Below are 20,455 nucleotides of genomic sequence, written 5' to 3'. Positions count from 1 at the left end.
AAGTTATTTTGTACTTAATTCGAATTGACATTAAGATTTTGTATCCGAGTCTTGGGCCTACCTCAACGCGTTTCAAGGCTCAACAGAATAAATTTGCTGCAGACAAGGTCGGCAGACACAACGCCGGTCTTATTGATTAAACTACAAAAACATAAGATAACAGTTTTTGAATGTGTCTTCCTTCAAGTGAAAAATTCAGATGTGGCTTAAGCGTTAGAATGTATCACGTATACCGTAAGGAAAGTGCGTCCCGGTTCCTACGGCAAATTGACAGTTGTGTAATTCGATCCATTCGTAATATGTTGGATTTTGTATTTTCAGAAAAGTGACTCAAAATAATCACAGCTGCACACATAAATAAATGTTGTCAAATTTAATTTTGAATCACTTGCACCACGTCATTTAATAATGTTCTATTTTATGTCATAGCTATGGAATATCTGTACTGTTACCTAAAGGTCGACGTTTTATATCGTGTAATACCTAAATGATAACGTGATAAAAATCAGTTCATTGTCGCGTGTTAAGACCGACTCGTCTGCTAAACAATCACCAATTACTGTGATGAGAGGTGACTGTACTTTTGAATTTGTATTTGTAAAAATATATTGACTGGTAGCAAATTAGTAACTGCTACTGGCACTCTTATATTACTCTAGTTACCTGTTATGTAAATACTTACTTTTTTAGTTTTTAGTTCTTACCATTTTCTTTTATACAGAGTGTTTCAAAACTGCCGCCGAAACTTTACAGAACATGATAAAATATCTTATACTGAATAATAAATAATTAAAAAAAAAGTTTTTGTATGTATCCAGAACATAAAGAGCTGCAAAGGCTGCAATAAAGGCTGCAATGTATCTAAACACTCTCTATGTAATATACAAGCTGTCTTTAAAAAAAAAAACGGCCCACGCTATAACTTTGCTATTGAGGACTCAAATGAAAAAAAAATTATACAGGAAACGAAATGACTCTAAAAACACTACAAACCTGAGTGAGCATATAATTTTTATACCATCTACCTATTTATGGGCAATGGGCAACTTTTATTTTTCAAATGGTAACCTATAATTTTTTATTGATTCTGTTAGAATTTTTTCTGATTGTAATGACATAAAAAACTATACCCTTTGATACAAAATTTTCGAGAAAAAAAGGAAAATATGTTAAAAAAAGGAAAATATGTTGCATCAAAATTAGATTTATCCTTATTTCATAAACGAAAATTTGTTGGTAGTGTGCTGGACTTCACTTAAATGTCAAATTTACGCACGTTTCATGTTGCAAATTTTATTTATTTAATTATAATTCATAAAAATCATTGAATAATGGCGATCAGTTAACTTGATTTTTTCATTAATATGACAATAAATCTAATTTTGTTGCAACATATTTTCCTTTTTTCTGGGAAATTTTGTTATCAAAGCCACTCAGGTTTTTTTTCATTTGGGTAGGACCCACGAATATTTTTTTTAAGAATGAGAATCACAGATGCATAAAAAAATTGTTAATTCTACCATTATTTAATTTTATTCGTGACTTTCATGTGAGGAGTGTTTAAAACATTGAAAACATTTTTGTATTCTTTTATTAATTTTTTAAACAAGAATTTGTTGAATGAAAACAATAGAGCACGTAGAAGAAAACCAAAGGCAAGAAAGTTAAACTATAAACAAAAATAGGATAAATTGGTGTTTAGTATTAATCATTAAAATAATGCGTTTTTTTAAATAATAATAATTTGTCTTGACTGGTTATTAAAATTTCAAGCAATGTGAATATACCATTTCCTGGACACAATTACTGTCAACACTATGACAATATTAGGCCTAGTTAATATCCGACTGAAACAAGCTCATCAGAGTTTGGATTAGATGTAATCTCCTAATTGTGTCTTGAACTGATAAGAAATCAGACGACACAAATTCGAAAATTTTCCGATAACTTTTTACGATTTACATAAAAATCCACTTCTGTCTTATGAAATTCCTTGTTGGCGTCGCGTGATACAAGTCAGTAGTAGTGGGGCTCTATAATATTGTCGTCAAAATTTCATGTATTCGGATTAATTGTTAAATTTTGTATAATTTATCGACAATATTTTATGTGCTTAAGTTAATGTTTGGAATTTATATTTTTTATATCGTCAACATTTTTATGAACTTGAGTTAATGCGTGGGATTTTATTTTAACCACGACGAAGTCAAGAGCATGCAGCTGGGGTGATGAACTATCGAACCCCAGCTGGGTCGTAAATGTCATAATTATCACACTTCTGCATTTAAAACTGTTTAGTTTTAGTTTTTGGGGGCATTCTGTAACACACCGTCGAATAATAAAGAGCTGATTTTGATGTTTAACGTTTTCTTTCGTTTAAAATATAATTAATTCCCTATATCAGAAGTGGGATCGTTCGAGTGTTGTGCGAAAAACTGTTGTGGTTGTGATTGTGATAAAGAAAAATACATCGCAATGTTTGAGGCTCGCGCCTTTCAATGCGACTTCAGATTCTTCGACTACGTCAGAGTTTTGGATGAATTCTGGGGACGAAATTCGCGGACAAACTGCTACCACGCGAAGCCATACCCGTGGACACGAGAGCATCCGACTGTCCATATTTAATCCAGAAGAGGAAAATGCCAGTGACTGGATCACCGACAATGAAAGAGCGAAAAAGATGTACGGCTGGGACGAGTACGAGACCCTACACCGGGTGTCGCCCTATCTTGTTGGAGAGGCCTTGGAATGGTTCAAAAGGTGGAAGATTTCGGACAGGAAATGGTCGAATTTTATTATCGAACTATGTTGTTCTTTTTGAGGCGAATCGACTTTGGAATAAGGTTTGAAATGGAATCTGAATGTACAGTAAGTCCAGTACTTTTCCCTCGTATCTCGTATGATTGTGTTGTGTAGCCCGATTTTGTCGGTACTTTGCTACACTTTCTTTTGGGCTACCTGTCGTCGAATGTGTAATAATACTAAAGGTCGTCCTTAATCATTTTATTTACAATTAAAAAGTACAACGTTCGTGACTAGTTTTCAGAAGACGATAAGACGAACTGTTTCGACCACCGTGGTGGCGATGGCGTCCTCTTAAATATGCCCTAAACTACCTGCTAAAAGGAGGGTGTTTGGCTAGCAGTACTACATCATAACAATAGGTATGCCAGATGCCAGGACGAAATTGGCTCATTTTAACCCGTTAAATAAAAATATAACCGAGTTGGAACTTGTAAATGCTAATTGACGGGGTATTGAATGCAATAAAACACGAGATGGGGTGACACAGGCTCAAAAATAATCAGTGTCAGACCTTATTTTACTTTTTGTGAATTTGATTATTTCGGGAAAACTTCTGTCGGCGCACGTGTTTATCGAAACAAACGCGTCAGCACCCCATGATCGGTTCACGTCGAGAAAACAGCAAAAATGTTATTTTAATTGTGGTCTTCGCGGACATTTGAGACATGTACTCGGCAAAGGCCGAACACCGTAGTCGCAGAAACGAAAAATCTGTAAAGTTCTTGTGCTCCGGGAGGTCTCCGGACTGTTTGACTGTCATCATTCGCGGAGTACCGGTTGATGTTCTTATCTTATTGATACCGGAACTGATCTGTCACTTGTCGGCGGTGCGGTTGTGCGAAGGTTGCAGCTGCAACCCCGGAGTTGTTTTGTACCCGCAAAAACCATTAATTATTCAATTAGTTCGGAGGTAAAAATTACGGAAAAGATTACGTTCTGTAGTAATTTCCGGAAGTCGAAGTGGATTTTTATATTATTCCTAAAATGACGGATCGACCCTTGTTAACATGTACCGACATTTGGGCTAAGGAGTTAATTTCATTTCATCGTAAGCCTAATAAAGAAGTTAGATTATTTCAAAACAAATTACCCGGTATAATGAATTTAGGCAAATACAAGGAACCGCAATTGAATAAAAGCAACAACAATAATGAGCAGTATTTACCTGAAAACGCACCGAAATCGCTAAAAGATTCAATTTTTGAGATTCAGTCACTTTTTACCACCAGTACCGCTTGTTCGACTGTCACATTGGGTGAATTTAAAATTTGTTTGACGACTAATGTTCTCGTTAGGTCAGGTGTTACCGTATTTCGAACGCAAGAAGGCAAAGTCTCGTGGAATTATTGATGATTTATCTCAAAGGGGAATAGTTTGACACTCTTGCTCACCGTACGCAAGTCCGATTTTATTAATAAAAAAAAAGGGAATGGTTCTTCCAGAATGTGCGTAGATTATCGCGCATTAAATCGATTACAGTAAAGGATCAGTTTTACCTAATGCCTCAAATTGAGAATCAAATCGATTGATTGCAAGGCAACAAGTTGTTTAGCTCTTTACACATGACAAGTGGGTTCCATCAAATCCCGATTAAAAAAAAAGACTGAATTAAAAAAAAAAAAGAAAACCTATTTATTACTTACTACTCAGGGAACTCAGATGAAATCTTTAAAAATGCCTTTTGGGTTAACTAATGCTCCACCCGTTTACCAAAGGGGAAAATTTGATTTAAAACTATTTCTTTGTTCCGAACGACCAAGAGGTTGATCACCGATAAATGCTTTTTGTTAATCTGCTAAACGATTGTTATAGGAATTTAGAATTAACCTTCATCTCGTTGCACCACATGAACATCGCGCGAATGAGCAAGTGGAGTACTACATGTCCACCATTGCAGACGTGCTGCGAGTAGAGTGCAGAGATGGTCCATGTACCTGGTCCGAGGGACTCTGGAAGATCCAGCTTGTCTCAAACACGACGATGCCGAAATCCAGGGGGTCTGCACCACTGCAGCGGTTGTTTGGTCGAAAACGTTCCAACAATTGAGCGTTGAATGGTTTGGCAGTAAAAGAAACACCACCCAACAGGAGGATCATGCGCGAAGGAGTAGCAAAATCACTAGTCAGGAATGCTGCAAGACAAGAAAAGGGCGCTAAGCTGGCCCTATTTTCGTGGTTGCAGACCTAGTGGCTCTGAAGAGAGTGGTCAACAGGCGACACAAGTTGGCACTCCGTTGTAAAGGCCCTTATGAAGTTGTTAGGAGTAAAGTCGCCTGGGAGGTACCTTTTGAACCGGATCTCACCCTTGTTGAGGTGTACCTCAGCCGCGACGGAGCACCTTAAAAGGTGGTTGAAGAAGAGGATACGGTATTTATTATTACTGATGTTCGGATGATGTCACATTGGCACTCAGATGTCAAAGTCGGCACACCAAAAGATGTTGATTGATGTCACGTTGGTACTCAGATATCAAAGTTGGCACACGAAAAGATGTTGTTTGATGTCACGTTGATACTCAGATATCAAAGTTGGCACACGAAAAGATGTTATTTGATGTCACATTGGTACGCAGATATCAAAGTTGGCACACCGAAAATTGTTTTTTTTATTGCTTTGTTTGAATGTCACATTGGTAGTTCGATATCAAGGTCGGCATAATGAGTGATTGTTACATTATTGGATATTACGTTGGTTTCATAGAAATCAAAGTAGAAATAAAAGAAAGTCTGGCATGACACTGGTAGTAAATGTGTGTTGCTCATTGTATTGTAATTACAGGTACCGATCAATTGTGAAGGAACTCGAGGGCGAGCTCCATGCAGGATTGGCCGTGTCGTCAAAATTTCATGTATTCGGATTAATTGTTAAATTTTGTATAATTTATCGACAATATTTTATGTGCTTAAGTTAATGTTTGGAATTTATATTTTTTATATCGTCAACATTTTTATGAACTTGAGTTAATGCGTGGGATTTTATTTTAACCACGACGAAGTCAAGAGCATGCAGCTGGGGTGATGAACTATCGAACCCCAGCTGGGTCGTAAATGTCATAATTATCACACTTCTGCATTTAAAACTGTTTAGTTTTAGTTTTTGGGGGCATTCTGTAACACACCGTCGAATAATAAAGAGCTGATTTTGATGTTTAACGTTTTCTTTCGTTTAAAATATAATTAATTCCCTATAATATATTCTGGGCGAGCTATTTTGAGGTCTTCATGCCCATGCGGTAGGTGGCTGATTCGATGAACTTGTATTTGTATTCTTATTTAAAGATTAAGACATTTCAATATTTAATTAAAGCGCGGTTCACCTCGAGTTTGCATAAAGGTTAAACTTTATGCCAGAACAACATCGCCTTTTTTTCGCATTAATTATGTAAAGACGTGTAATAGATATGACATTTCATGATTTTCATTGCTGACTTGTATAACTTGTGTCGAGTTTCTTGCATTTATCGGGTGCAATCTTAAAGGACAAAGGCGACATTGACGTTTGCTATAAATTATGCCGTTACATGTTTACAAATGAAGTGAGATTTTTCCAGATTTTTTACTTGATTTCCTGTTCTATTTCTATTTCTGTTACGAGCGAACTTATCTATTTTAAGGAAGGAGCTTATCATGCCGTTGATCACAATAGTTGTCAATTTTAAATTAATGGAAGACTAGTGATAAGAATCATTTCAATAGCGAACATACAATTGATGTAGAAGGCCTTTGGTCATATAAGGAAAGGCGAGGTCTTTTTCGGTCTCGTTTCATTGATGTATTAAGTTCGATATAACAGGAATGTCTGCCTACGATGTCTGCTCCTTACTTTTGAAAAACATTCACATATATGCATTCTAATGCATAGAACTGACGAACACGAATCAAAAATAAACAATTTCAACTACTGATTTATTAGAATAGTTAAGCAGTCGCCCCCAGCGGTCTTCCTACAATAGGCGAACCCTTTTATTGCTCCGTCATTTTACAACTATCGCTTTAATTATTCCTGGCGCCAAAGTGGCTATTTTCTTTAAAACTATACTTTATCAAATGCTTTGAATAAAATTTACATTTTGCCAATAAATGAATAAAGAACACATGAAATAGAATAGTTCAACGACCTGTTTACTTAAACACTTATTTTGCATTCTTGAAACTAGACTGGATTCTTAAATTATTTTAGAAAATTTAATTTTATCGCAAGGGAAACGTATCTGATCACGTAAACAGCAGCTGAAACATTTTGCTTTTGTTTGTGCTGTGGTCGCGAAAATTCTTTATTTATACATTTTCAACACTGATTTAAAATTGTCGTTGCCAACTTGTCCTGAATTTTGTTCATTTTAAATAATTTATTCTGTTTTCTAATAGTATGAAATAAACTGGAAAGGATGAAAGATTTCTAAATTTTGGATAATTTTACTTTTTGCACATAAGTACATAATTATTTTCAATCAAAACATACTCGTACTATTACAAAAATATAAATTTCGTTTATTTTAGAACACATACATAATATATTTTTATTTTAAAATATAAAAGATTTCTTCCAAATCGGGTGATTGGGGAATTGTCCCGAGAACTGATGCAGCATTATTAAAATATTACTTACACTATTTTCGCTTGATATTAAAATATTTAAATTTCAGAATTAACAAATTAAAGAAACGGAAAACTTTCATAATGAAGAATGTAATACATATGTTGTCATTGGAAGCCATGATAACTGGATGTGTTTCAACATTTCAACTATCATAAGCCATTGCAACTATGTATTTTGACTTGCAGCCAACTAATTACTGTACCTTTTTGGCATAGAAACAGTAATTTTCCGCTATGACTGAGGCCAGGGACAGTTCAAAAACTTACAATAATAATTATACTGATGAATTTTCAATATGTTATTATAAGAAGTATCAAAATATAATTTTTTTAAGTTATTTGTACTGAAGTAGAGTAAATATTTGAATTTTATACACTTATTCTTTAGGTAAACACCGTTCACGTTGTTTTGGCATAATTAGAGGCCACCTGACCTGACATGCGGACCTATCAAAATGAACATAACATGTTGCTGATTTTCCCACGATGCCTGAGTATCTATCTAGTAAACTAGTAAAACTGACAACAATGCACTAGACATTGACGCTATTTATAACCTCAAACTTAGTAAAACGTAACCTAATTCAACCGACAGCTTTACTACCAAATTAAATGCAAAATTTCCATGGCCTTCCATTATGCCAAATTATATTTATTTTTAGGATTTGCGCACTGCATAATTTGAACTTGAAACGGGGAGAATTTATTTATTATTAACTAGATATTATGTAATGATAAACAAGGGGTTAAGTTTGAACATCAGCGTTGTTTATTACATGGTGGTGACATCTAATTGTGTGAGCGCAACCTTAGTGACCTTTTTTCACAATATTACCTATAATAAATCCATCAGTGCGAGGCATTTGACATTAAAACATTGCCAACAAATGTCGACGAAGACACGTGTTACCATCTGACCGTCTCGCCTTTAACACCGTTCTTCTTTTGTTTCAGTGTCTAATGTGTCCGGCAGTAGCTTATGAAATGTTGGTGTCACACAGTCCACCGGTGTTCAGTCACAGCCCCCCAACTGGTTTTCTCTCTGACTATACTCCCTTCCGTCTGAATACAGAACAATTCTCACGATCCCGAGGGATCTGCCGCTCCACAACGCCGCCCACGTCGCTTTCATTTTCTAGTAAAATTCCGTCTAAAATGCCAGCATCGCCCAAACGGCCCTGCTTAGTGATACGACCTGATGAGACCTCCGTCTCCAGCGATGAAGACCCCACAAGTCCAACACGGTTGAAAAAGAAAGTAGTGTTCGCGGACGACAAGGGCATGTCTTTGACGCATGTCCGGGTTATGACTGAACCTTCTAACGTGCCACCTTTGTGGAGCTTTCGCTTCTTAGCGGAGGTCACGCAGGGGCTTTCGGCGGAACCGGAAGCTCAGACTGAACCCTGGGAGATTATGTTTCCGCAGCCGGCGTCCGATTATGTGGACTTTCGAAAGAGACTGGAAACGAAACAGGTAAAAACAGTTTAAAGAACTATCTTTATACAATTGTGTTTGTAAAATAAAATTTAGCTTCTTTGACTTTCGTATCAAATCTACGATGCATAATTGATTTTGTACTTTTTTACTGTAGGTATCGCTAGAAAACGTAATAGTCAAAGAGACAGAAGAGGTCATTATTGGAACAGTCAAAGTCAGTAATCTTTCGTTCCATAAAGAGGTCGTAGTTCGTGTGTCTTCCGATAACTGGAAGACGTTTGAAGATGCCTTCTGTAATTTTGTACCGAACGCGGTAACCTCTTCAGTCAGTCCAGCGTATGTGCTGTACGATACTTTTTCCTTCAAGATACCGTTACGCTCTAGAGCGAGGAAGATAGATTTTTGCGTGTGTTTCCGTTGTGACGGCAACGAATACTGGGACAACAACGACGGAAAAAATTATACGATTTTAAAGAAATTGCAAATCGCCACGATGCACAAAGCGCACTCGGCCGACGATATTTACAAGAAACAAAAAGAGACTGTCCCGCCAGTTACATCACTTCCGAAATGTTCTGATGTCGTGCAAGCTAAATTAGATTCTTGGTCAGAATTTGCCAGTTGGACGCATCTGGAAAACTCAAGTCCTTACTGGTGAAGCTCATTTCACCAAACAGACAATCCAACGATTCCCAACGACTGAATAAAATTTCTATAACGGTGAGTAGAAAAGTTTCATAGTTAAAGCTTCAGTTAAATTATGACGCAAGGTCATATTCGCAATATTTTTTTAATTAGCTTTTTGACCCAGTTCTATTGTGCGCGACCCTAACACAGAAACTGCTAACCTTAGAGCTTACGAACGACTACAAAATATTTTATTTTTCCATAAATGTAGAGTTTTATCGACTTGCTTTTTGTTACTTAAAAAGTTGTCTATATTAAGTTTATTTTTGGAAATTAGAATTAGCAAAGCTGTTCGTGATTCGAAATATCAAAAAAAAAAAAACCTGTTTAATACCTTTTTCTTTTTTTGCCTTACTTAATAACAAGAACAACGTCGCGTTGACAGGAACAGTTTTTGCAGCATCATCCATTTTATTTTAATTCATTTAACCTCCTATCAAACCAATTTGTAGATTCCACATTCTTCAATTAAACTTCTTCATTGCTCAAGTAATTCTGACAGTATTGCTGTAATTACCAATTAAAACTGTTATTATTGAGCATATCCAATACAAATTTGGTTTAATATCCAAAACTTTATTTTTATATTTATTCTCTTTTTTTTGTTACTACATACTTATTTCTACTACTTCATGTATTGTATTTTTTCACAATTCAACCATTAAGTAAGTAAGTTAATGAATTGTGTGATATGTGACACTTTTTTGCAATTGCAAAATAGTATTAATTATGCTTAGCTCACGCCCATCGCGTAATGCAATTTCCTCATTACGATGAAAGTGAATTTGACTTGCAAATTTTTCCTGAAGCAAATTTTTTTCTTGTTACAGTGTCGCATAATTTCCGTGAATTCAATGTTGCCAAACGAAGCGATCCTGTGGAGGATTCGATGACTGCATACCTCTAGAATAGTCACTCTCTACAACTGATCTGCGTGAATTACAATTTATGAAATTGTTGATTTAACGGTGCAAAATACGTGTTGGTCTGTGACTCAATCTGTGATATAAAATTAAATAAGTTTGTAGTGATAATGATAATTAGAAGTGCCAAACTGCGTTGTTGTGCCAATAGTGCAAGAAAGAAAATATTTTGTCCTATAATGTACCTTTACTGAAGAAAAGACTGATGTAACGTAAATACAAGTGGAACGGCTGCTTACTATATTGTTTTTTTTTATTATATTTAAATAAAATCTTATGAATATCGAGGAGACGTCTCAACAAAACACATTAGATTTTAATTGTACAGATGCTTAAGTCACTGGTAGTTCCTTGCTTTATTTTATTCCTTTAGGATAGAACTGATTTGCAATAAACTTGTATTTTTAATGATTGTTATATTATGTAATTCGTTTTTTATCTTTCATTGTACATATGCGAAGTCTTTTTTTATTCGATTGTATTATTTTTCTCTTCATAATATATACATAAGACACATTCGCTGATGCATTGTTAAAAGTGAATTGAAATGAGAGTGTTTGTACGTATACATGCCTACTGTTTTATTGTATTTTTCTGTACTATTGTAGGTAATATATGCAATTTTTGTTAATAAAGGTGTTGAAACTGGTCACTACTTTTTTTCCCTCATCCATCCCAACCAAGGAAGACCATACTTATTGATGGAAAAAATAATATCTTTAATCTACATCCTCAAAGAACATGTGGCTAACAAAAAAGCGACACAAAAATAGTTTCAACGACCCAAAATCAGTCGATTTACATTTATAAAAAACAATTTATGTTGATGTTTGCGTGAACTGAAATTAAAAATCTGGTTCCCAATGTGAAAGATGTCGGATTACATTATGATAATCGGATAATAAAAGAATCCGATTGGAAGACTGATACGTGAAAGGTTTTAATACATTCGTAAAAACTGAAGACAAGTAAGAGAAGAATTTGATGATTTAAATACCTTACATCGTCATTAATTTGACAATTGTTTTTTATGCTTGTAGCAGACAAGTGTTTACAAATGTTTCTTGGCGTTTCCAAATTATGTCACAACGGTACAAATTAAATTAAACAAGTAAGTGGAAATTATGTGGCCGAAGAGTTGAAAAGTATGCTGAACTACCTGTTCACGTTCACGTGGTTGGAACGTGGTCGGCAAAGTGGTCTGTGGATTAGAGCACGGTTTCGTTTCACTTTTACCGTGGGATAAATACGGAAATCAAGGGTGCGAGGTGATATTTTACCTGTCTGGAATGAAATGAATTGTGACTTTTCTATGGCTCCATAGTCGACCTTATTTACTATACTAGTATACAGTAGATGCAACTATAACGCTTATGTACCACGGAATACGAGTATCACAACAGGTATTATAATATAATACCTGTTGTGATACATAAAATATTATTTTATGATTATGAATCAAAACACAAAATCAAAAATACAGTGTCATAGCGTACATCTATCTAGAGCAGAATTTGAGAAGTTGTAAATTTTCAAACGCGTTTTTATTATAAATCCGAACCTACAAGATTATTTGATTTTTTATTATAATTAATGCACAATTTACAGATTACAAAAATTGTAAATGATAAATAGGTAGTACCGACATAAAAAAACATACTTACTTCTAATATGTATAAGTATTTTTTACTTTGTAACGAATAAACATGTGTAGCAGTTTAGCAGTCAGTCAGGCTAATTTTTTAATTTAATTTAATTAAATGATCCAACAGGGAATTATAGTGCTAGGTGCAGCGGTAGAGTGAGAGCTTTTCAAGCTGACATAGTTTGTTGACCTATTGTGCATTGTAAAGTATATACAGTGCCCACCAAAAGTTTGAAGCAATGGGAATATTTTCTTTCTCGTTAAGTTTTTCGAAAAGAGTTCAGAAAAGTCGACTTAATTTTGGTAATTGTTCACTTTAACTATACTAAATTCAAAAAACTCCTGGACTGTCAAAATTAAATTTTAAATAAAATGCTTGTTTTGACTGTACTTGGATATAAAAAAATTTCGCTAGAGTGTACTGACATCAAAATCTAGTTACAAAATATATTTAGGTTATGTTTTCATTTTTAATCATTGAACTAAAAATGTTTTGAATCATTCATTGCTTCGAACACTTGAAGCGAAATGCAGCATCGAAATATTCTAAATGAATGAGAGCAATTTAATAAAGTTTATAAAAAACACGCGACAAACTGAAAACAGGTAACAAATTAAACAACAACCAAAATCATCCAAAATAAACTAATATGGTTCATTTATTCAGAAGAAAATTATTTAACACTTGATTAACACTTATCTCTCCAAAATTTTGATTTGTGAATCACAAGAACGAACACCAATTCTTAGTTAACAATACTGGAGCGGCTTTGGCACAAATTTGTAATTTCTTCCCGTTATTATCACTTTTTTGTTTGTTCCTCATAATAATTTCTAATGGCCCTCTTCTCTCGCGCTAATAGAACCACCCTAGTTCGTTTTGAACTTTCCATTTTAACCCTTTTACAAAAAACACTTTAATAATTTTGCAATTTATTTGACAATGTCAATTTAAACAAATGAATAGTTTGAAAAATTTAAAAATCATAGATAACAACCGGGCAATATGAAAATAACTAGTGATTTAACCTACCTAACAACTGCAATTTTGATTTTGACAGTCCAGATCTTTATTGAATGGACTTTACTTCTGGAATTTTTGCGTTTTTTCTGGCTAGACAGCCTCAGGGCGTCCTCCTAGATCGTTTCCCACCATTCAAACCTTGTGCAAATGAATTTTCCTTACCCTTTAGTTATACTAAGGCATTGGCGCGACCTTGAAACATAACAAGAGAGAAAAAAAAGGCATTTGCACGAGGTTTGAATGGTGGGAAACGATCTAGGAGAACGCCCTGAGGGTGTCTAGCCAGAAAAAATGCGAAAATTTCAGAAGTATGTAATTGTAGTGAACAATTACCTTAATTTTTTACACGACACATTTTCCGATCATTTCTCTTTCTCGCCCCTTTCCGTTTCCATACGATGACGTCATCGCCATTTTTGTAAATTTCAACCCTTTTATTTTTTGCGAATTTGGATGGATTATTAAGTTCTAACTTAAGCTTTTATACAATGTGTGATTTCTGGGCTGACAATTCTTGAAATATCGATGTTTAACAGGCAGTGAAATTCCTATTTTACATTGAAATCTGTCCACATGATTGAACATCGTTATTTCAATTTCAGCTAAATAATGTTGATATCAACCATGGCCAACTGTATCGATATACACTAGACGTGTATACAGGGTGATTCTAAAATAAGTTTGGAAAGAAAACCGGTAATTGGTGATGATGAGAAGAAGTCGTAGACAAAAAAAAAATTCTTATAAAAGTTTTTTCGTTTTCAAGATACAAATGATTGAAAATTTGGTCAAAATTCCTAGCACGCTGCTGAGTTAAAGGTGATTACCTGATTATCTTGGTGGTTTAGCAACAATAATACTCAAAGGTGCCCGTCAGTCACAAACGTAACCTTACTCCTCTCGATCATTTCCAAAGCAGTGTGCTTGCACCTACAACTTTATTGTGGAGTTGCTGGAACCATGGTTGCTTATAAAATGAACAAATTCGGACAAATTTTCCTTATTCATAGGCGTTGAAAATACAAGGATATATAATGTTTCAAAATCAAAAACCACCAACACTGCATTCTACCTCGAAAATACAACCGACAACGTCGCCAACTTTTGTTTTTAGTGTGTCTGCAAGTGCCAGAAGAAAGCGGGGTTATGAAAGAAAACAATTGGTCGTTTTGGTCGTAGTTCATCGTGTTTTTTATTCTCATTTTATTATTTCACTCGAAAGGTATGATATGATAGCTACCACCTTTTTGTACATAATAATTATTTTGTGTTACGTAAATAAACTCAACAGTTCAATGTCAAAAATGAAACTTATTCTAGGGATTTCTTTTTTTCTGCCAACATAATTCAACAGGTGGTGGATTTTTGATTTTGAAACAGATTATAAGGTAATTTCCTTGCTTTTGATTTCACCTCCAAAAGTCATTTACGCAGAATTCTTTTGTGTCAAAAATACTCCACTTTTTTTTCCAAACATATTTCAGAATCACCCTGTACATGGCCGTTTCATTTTGCAATTTCTCCATAAGAGAAAAATTCCGATGAAACAATTGAAATTTCCCGTAAAGTAGCGACGCCATACGAATATAATTTTAACCACTCTACAATCTACGACTACGTCAACTTGTCACATTTATATTCTTGGTTAGGTAACGGTTAGTTGTCGTATGTTGTTTGTCTGTTATTTGCTTGTCACTCGAAATTAATAAATTATGAAAAATGAACACAACGAAACTAAACACGAGAATCATAAACTGATTGTTATAATTGACACTGAGCACTGAAAGGTAAGAAAATACTTCCAAAATCTGACGTTAATGACGTTCAATTTGACAATTTCAAATTTAAAAAAATATTGTGAAATCGTCCAACAGATTTTGCTACTTTACGGTAGTTCATGGTTTGCTTTCTAGGAACACTTTTATTTTGAAATTGAAACGGCCATATATACAAGTCTATGTATATCAACAAACCTGATTCCTGGTAGACTGGAGAGGGCATAATATGCCCTATCTATAAAAAAGGAGAGAAGAACAAAGCGGAAAACTACAGAGGAATAACTCTCCTGAACACGGGGTATAAGTTGTATGCGTCAGTCTTGGGCGAAAGGATGAAGACTGAGATGGAGCAAAAAGGAGTGGTGCCGGATAGCCAAGCCGGATTTAGAAAAGGAAGGAGCACTGTGGACAGTGTGTACATCCTGGACCATCTGGCACAAAGTGAACTGAAAAGGAAGAAGGGGAGGATGTGCGTACTGTTCCTGGACCTCAGGGCGGCGTTCGACAAGGTGGACAGAGAGTAAATGTTTGAGTGTATGAGAGAGAGTGAGGAATAAGCGAATGGTTGGTGCGGAAGGTTGAGGAGATATACGTGAGAACAAAGAACAAGGTAAAGGTGGGAGAGAAAGAGGGTGAATGGTTTCAGACGACAAAGGGAGTGAGACAGGGCTGCCCGCTCAACCCGGGATGCGGGAACGAAGAGAGAGAGAACAAGTATTGGACGGAAGAGGAGGAGAGAAGGTGTGGGATGTGCAGAGAGGAGAGTGAGACGATCGAGCACATGTGGAGCGGGTGCAACGAAATGAGAGAGAGGGAGCGAAAGGACAGAGGAGAAATACTGAGCGAAGACGGAAGGGAGATAGGTTGGATGAAAGAGATATTCAAGAGGAGGGAAAGAATACAAACACGAATGAGCGGGGGATATAAATGAAAATGTTACTTTTATATTTTTGGAATTGTTATTTTTTATGGTTATATTGCAAGCAGGAATCTGAAAGCCCGTAAGTCAAATAAAGCATATTGACTGAATGATTGATATCAACAAACTAAAACTAGAAAAAACTAGAAAATAAAAGAAAGGCACCTTTTTGAAACCAAAAAATCTAGCAACAAAACACACAAACCAAGTATGGTGGACTCAGAATTATAACGTTTATCATAGGCATAGGCAATATCGTTGTGAGGTTAAATAGCTTAACAAAGAGGCAGGTAATGGATGTAAATAAACAGACATTTAAGGGGAAACGGTATCGCCAAAGTGCACCTCTTCTCACTAGAAGGTGTCAAATACTAGGTAATCCCCTCGTTATTAGTATTGCCTATCATAAAACATCAGAGTTTTGGGTCTAGTATAAGTGTTCATACTGAGTGCCATTTTCTACTTGGCAGTACGTTAATCGCTTTCACACCCAAAACGAATACTATTGCTTGAGCTTCGGGGTGCATTGCCCTTGCCTGATCCCGAATTCTTTCTTTTTGTTAGACAATTGTGGCTCTTCGATTGCAATAAACCTTATAATAGGAGAAGGAAGAGATATTTGGGGGAACTCATTATAAAATCATATCGTAAATACGTAATATGTAGGTACCTGATTTCAGTCGGTTGGGCACGCTCCGAACTTTTGAGAATTCATACTGGTAATTTTGTAATGTGTACCAGGAATTTTGACTCTTTCGATAACAAATGGATTATTGAATTTTCCGGGCCCTTCTAGGTAATTATTGACACTTTAATACGTGAAGGATCGGCGCGACCTATTTTTTATTATTTTGCAACAATTTCGGAAAACAGATACGTTAAGATCCGCAGTAAGAAATGTTTAAATTTGGCCCATTTCTGAACCTTCAATGATTTGACTAATTTATGATGACCGACAGCAATATGTATATGCTGTGCCAACCGTCCCGACCCTCATTAAAGTATTAGTATAGTCCCACAGAAACTCTAGTGGAATTCGACTTTGGTTGTGAATTTATGTTTGTCACTTGAAAAATAGAATTTTATGGTGCAGCAATAATCCTACTTATAAATGTTAATGAGGGTTGTCAGTTTGGGGTTCGCAATGTTAGCTTCAGGCAGGGATGTTACAGGTAGTGGTAGTTGTATTTATGACAAAGGTTATTACTTGATAATAAAATTTTATTCTTCCATTGTTGTTGTTAAATTTACAACCAAAGTCGAATTCCACTAGAGTTTCTGTAGGACTATACATTATAAAAGCCTGCACAAGTCGTTCCCAAATAGCTCTTCCTCCTACTACACATTAAATATTTTCCCATAAGAAATCTAATGAATGATATAATATTTGCTTACAAAACATGGAAGTAAGGAATTCAAAGGTCATTCGTGCTAAGTACATAAATAAGAATTTAATAGTCGATAGCAAAATAAATTTGAGGTTGCTATTTAGAAACAACGGAATATAAAAATACTTCTTAAAAAAAATTGATCCGTCCAGGTTTTTCCTTTTCGTAAAGCTCCCCCAAAATATTAGCATTATTCCAATCTTTTAGAGCTCACTTAAAATGATTCTTATTAAATCGTTGAAAGTAGAAAGACATTCCTTAGGAAATAATTAGTCATTTGAAAATTAGTTTTAAAATTACATTAGTGTACATAACACTAACAAAATATATAAAAAAATAAATTTCCTTTATTTTACTTCTGATATCTTATTCTAGATTTCAATATGATATAATGAAATGTACATATAATGAAAAGACAATTATCAGAGTAGGTATAAAATTACAATTATTAGATATTATTATTATTATTAGTATGTACCATTATGTTCCTCTAAGTAATTTAGTACCTGTCTTGAAGTTTATTATTATAATTTCCGCATGATATATTATATTGATATTTGATGGATATTTTACAGTCTCATACTTCATAGTTGCCCTTATACGGTACGATAGATAATTTTATTAGACATTTTAACACGCATATCTTACGCCGTTTTCATGGCAGTCATTAATAACATTCATTGTAAGAAACGTTTCGAGAAGGTAAGCGAGGATTGTTGTAAATGAACAAAGCGAACAAGATGTTCTCAGCTCCTGCTCCATTTTATTTGATATAACAAATGGCTACAATTAATAAATAGATAACAACGCCGTTTTTAATAGATAATTGAAGCACTTATCCAGTTAAAAATACATTCGTATCTAAATTTTGTTTATTTAGAACGATCATTTTAATCGATTTAATAATACTGATGTATTGATTGATATTTACAATTATGTATCATGATTTCAGTAGCAAAGTTAGTTGGGAAAAAAATATAAAATTGGAATAAGTAATAGATAAATTCGAGTACATTTTTGGGACAAAATTTGAAGGTTTTTTAGTGTAATTATTGATAACTGTATTTATAATAGTATATTATGATACAAGTTTATAAGGAAGCCTTTAAAGCACGCGCGACGAGTTTAAGAGCACGACGCGTAGCGGATTTCGATTTCGAACAAAATTTTGTTTCCCGTTACTATTCCCTTTTCCGAAAATTGCAGACTTTGCAGATGATTAATTAGTTACCTCGGAGGTAAGGGATAGTTATTATTTATAATCGTCTACCTGCCCACTCCCTGGGGGGTAAAATGACAAGCCCTGCTATTTACTTATTTGGAAATCAGTACCTGCTTCACCCAAAAGATTAAGACTTGACCGCCGCTGCAATTTGATACTGCCCTTTTGAGAGTACTTGCTAGGGCTCAAGAAACAGGGAAAGTTTTGCCGAATCGAAATGAAATTGGCGGAGGTGCACGAACCGCACGGACCTTGGCTAATGAAGAGGCAATACTGAATATCGTTGAAGAAGATGGAACTAGGAGTATAAGAGAAATTGCCCAAGAGATAGATATCTCCAGCAGATCGGTACATCGCGTTTTGAATGAGAACGTACTTCATCCTTTCCACTATACTCGGGTGCAACATCTCGAACCAGAAGATTACCCTGCTCGAAGAAATGTTTGTGTTTGGTTGCTTAATAAAGCGGCAGAAGATGAAAATTTTATTTCACAGATCTTGTTTTCGGACGAAACAAGTTTTGGTCGGCAGGGATGTTTCAACCATCGAAATTTGCATGTCTGGTCGTACGATAATCCAAGGACTACTTATCCGCGTGCATTTCAGCGTCGATTTTCCGTAAATTTGTAGTCAGGACTAGTGGAAGATTCAGTGGTAAGTCAAGATTGTAAAAAATAAAGAAAGCGTGTTTAGGTATTCTTTATTTTCAGATCGGACCTTTTGAATTCCCTATGCGTTTAACAGGAGCTGTGTACGCAAACTTTTTAAACATGGAACTGGCTCATTTACTTGAAAATATTCCATTGATTTTTCTCGTAAATCAGTGGTTCAAACATGACGGGGCACCACCCCATTTCAGTCGCAATGTGCAAGGTATTTTGAATCGAATGTATCCTAATCGTTGGATCGGACGAGGTGGTCTACGCCACTGGCCTGCACGATCTCCGGATCTCAATCCTCTGGATTTTTTCTTATGGGGGTACGTGAAAAACGTTGTTCACAACCGACCCATTTATAACGAGGAGGATCTTCGAAACAGATTACAAAAAGCTTTTGCAACAATTACACCTGAAATGGTCAGAGCCTCTAAATTAAACTTACTACGGCGTGCACAACTGTGTCTCGAAATGAATGGTGGACATTTTGAGCATCTCCTTTAATTCTTCTTTCTTTGAGTTTTGTTTGTGTTTCGTTTTGTTATTATTTGCTTTCGTTCTATTAAACTCGCTTCTTTTTAGAACCACCATTTGTTGTTTGCTTTACGACTTCCGCCCAATAATAAATTTGTATTAATAGTTGCGGGCTATACTTTTGTTACATTTATTGACATTATTCTTAACCTACATTTTTTTGACAGTGCAGTAATGTGCTAAATTTGACCATAAAATACAGTCGACCAGATATTTTGAGTAGAATGATAATATTTTTGGAAACCAAGCAACGCCCTCATTCATTCTGTTCTCCCCTAGTTTTTCCGAGCTTGACTAACGGGATTGGTGGATTTGATATGCTTCTAAGTCGATTAAAAAAGCAGATAAGAAAAAAGAATCAGTCTTTCCAGTAATGTTATTGCTGTCGGCACAAATCAGTTTCCTCTGGGGCGTGAGTTGTGCCACACCCTGTATAACACAGACATATAATACAAAAATTAATAAATATTTAGAACTCTCCGTTGCTATGAGAAATCTTTGGTGTTTAGAAAAAAATTCGATTTTACCATTTATAATTTCAGCAACAGGAATAGTACCGCAATCTCTTTTTAAAAATTTAAAAAATTTGGACTTAGAGAACACATTGGTGGTTGAAATTCAAAAAGGTATTTTATTATACTCATGTCACATCGTGAGGAAATTCCTTAACATTGACACAGAACATAAAACACAAAAAACTCAAAATGTGGAGGCGAGACGCCGGTAATTATGTTGATAAGCACTGCATTATTACTTGATAGTATTATCCGTAATAGTGTATGTACTCCGGCAAAATTGCCGTGCCGCCGGGTGGAGGTGGGATACGAAAAAAAAAAAAAA

The 20,455-nt window shown here is 35.2% G+C and overlaps 1 protein-coding gene and 2 long non-coding RNA genes across 9 annotated transcripts in view; all 3 read left to right on the top strand.

Annotated features, from left to right (window-relative positions):
* The window catches only part of Gbs-70E (Glycogen binding subunit 70E), a 51,056-nt gene extending 39,959 nt beyond the window's left edge, over window positions 1-11,097 (top strand). For all 6 annotated transcript variants that reach the window (XM_069054070.1, XM_069054072.1, XM_069054067.1 and 3 more), the window contains exons 2-4: window positions 8,357-8,875; window positions 8,994-9,559; window positions 10,357-11,097. In XM_069054070.1, the coding sequence (XP_068910171.1) occupies window positions 8,363-8,875; window positions 8,994-9,497 (1,017 nt within the window). In that variant the 5' untranslated portion in view covers window positions 8,357-8,362 and the 3' untranslated portion in view covers window positions 9,498-9,559; window positions 10,357-11,097. The remainder of the gene's footprint in view (window positions 1-8,356; window positions 8,876-8,993; window positions 9,560-10,356) is intronic.
* On the top strand, window positions 13-5,949 carry LOC138135369 (uncharacterized). Its single transcript, XR_011160963.1, has 2 exons — window positions 13-5,171; window positions 5,583-5,949. It is a non-coding gene; the product is annotated as an uncharacterized lncRNA (long non-coding RNA).
* Window positions 11,098-14,701: 3,604 nt separating the features above from the next.
* On the top strand, window positions 14,702-19,669 carry LOC138134925 (uncharacterized). Of its 2 annotated transcripts, XR_011160846.1 has the most exons (4): window positions 14,702-14,905; window positions 15,032-18,866; window positions 18,921-19,079; window positions 19,136-19,669. It is a non-coding gene; the product is annotated as an uncharacterized lncRNA (long non-coding RNA). The 2 variants fall into 2 exon arrangements; XR_011160845.1 differs by having other exon boundaries at window positions 15,032-19,079.
* Window positions 19,670-20,455: the final 786 nt, after the last annotated feature.

Source organism: Tenebrio molitor, chromosome 7, assembly GCF_963966145.1.
Source record: "Tenebrio molitor chromosome 7, icTenMoli1.1, whole genome shotgun sequence".
In the NCBI taxonomy this organism is placed as follows: Eukaryota; Metazoa; Arthropoda; class Insecta; order Coleoptera; family Tenebrionidae; genus Tenebrio; species Tenebrio molitor.
The sequence above is the reverse complement of the archived record's forward strand: the minus strand, read 5'-3'. Positions and strand labels throughout refer to the sequence as shown.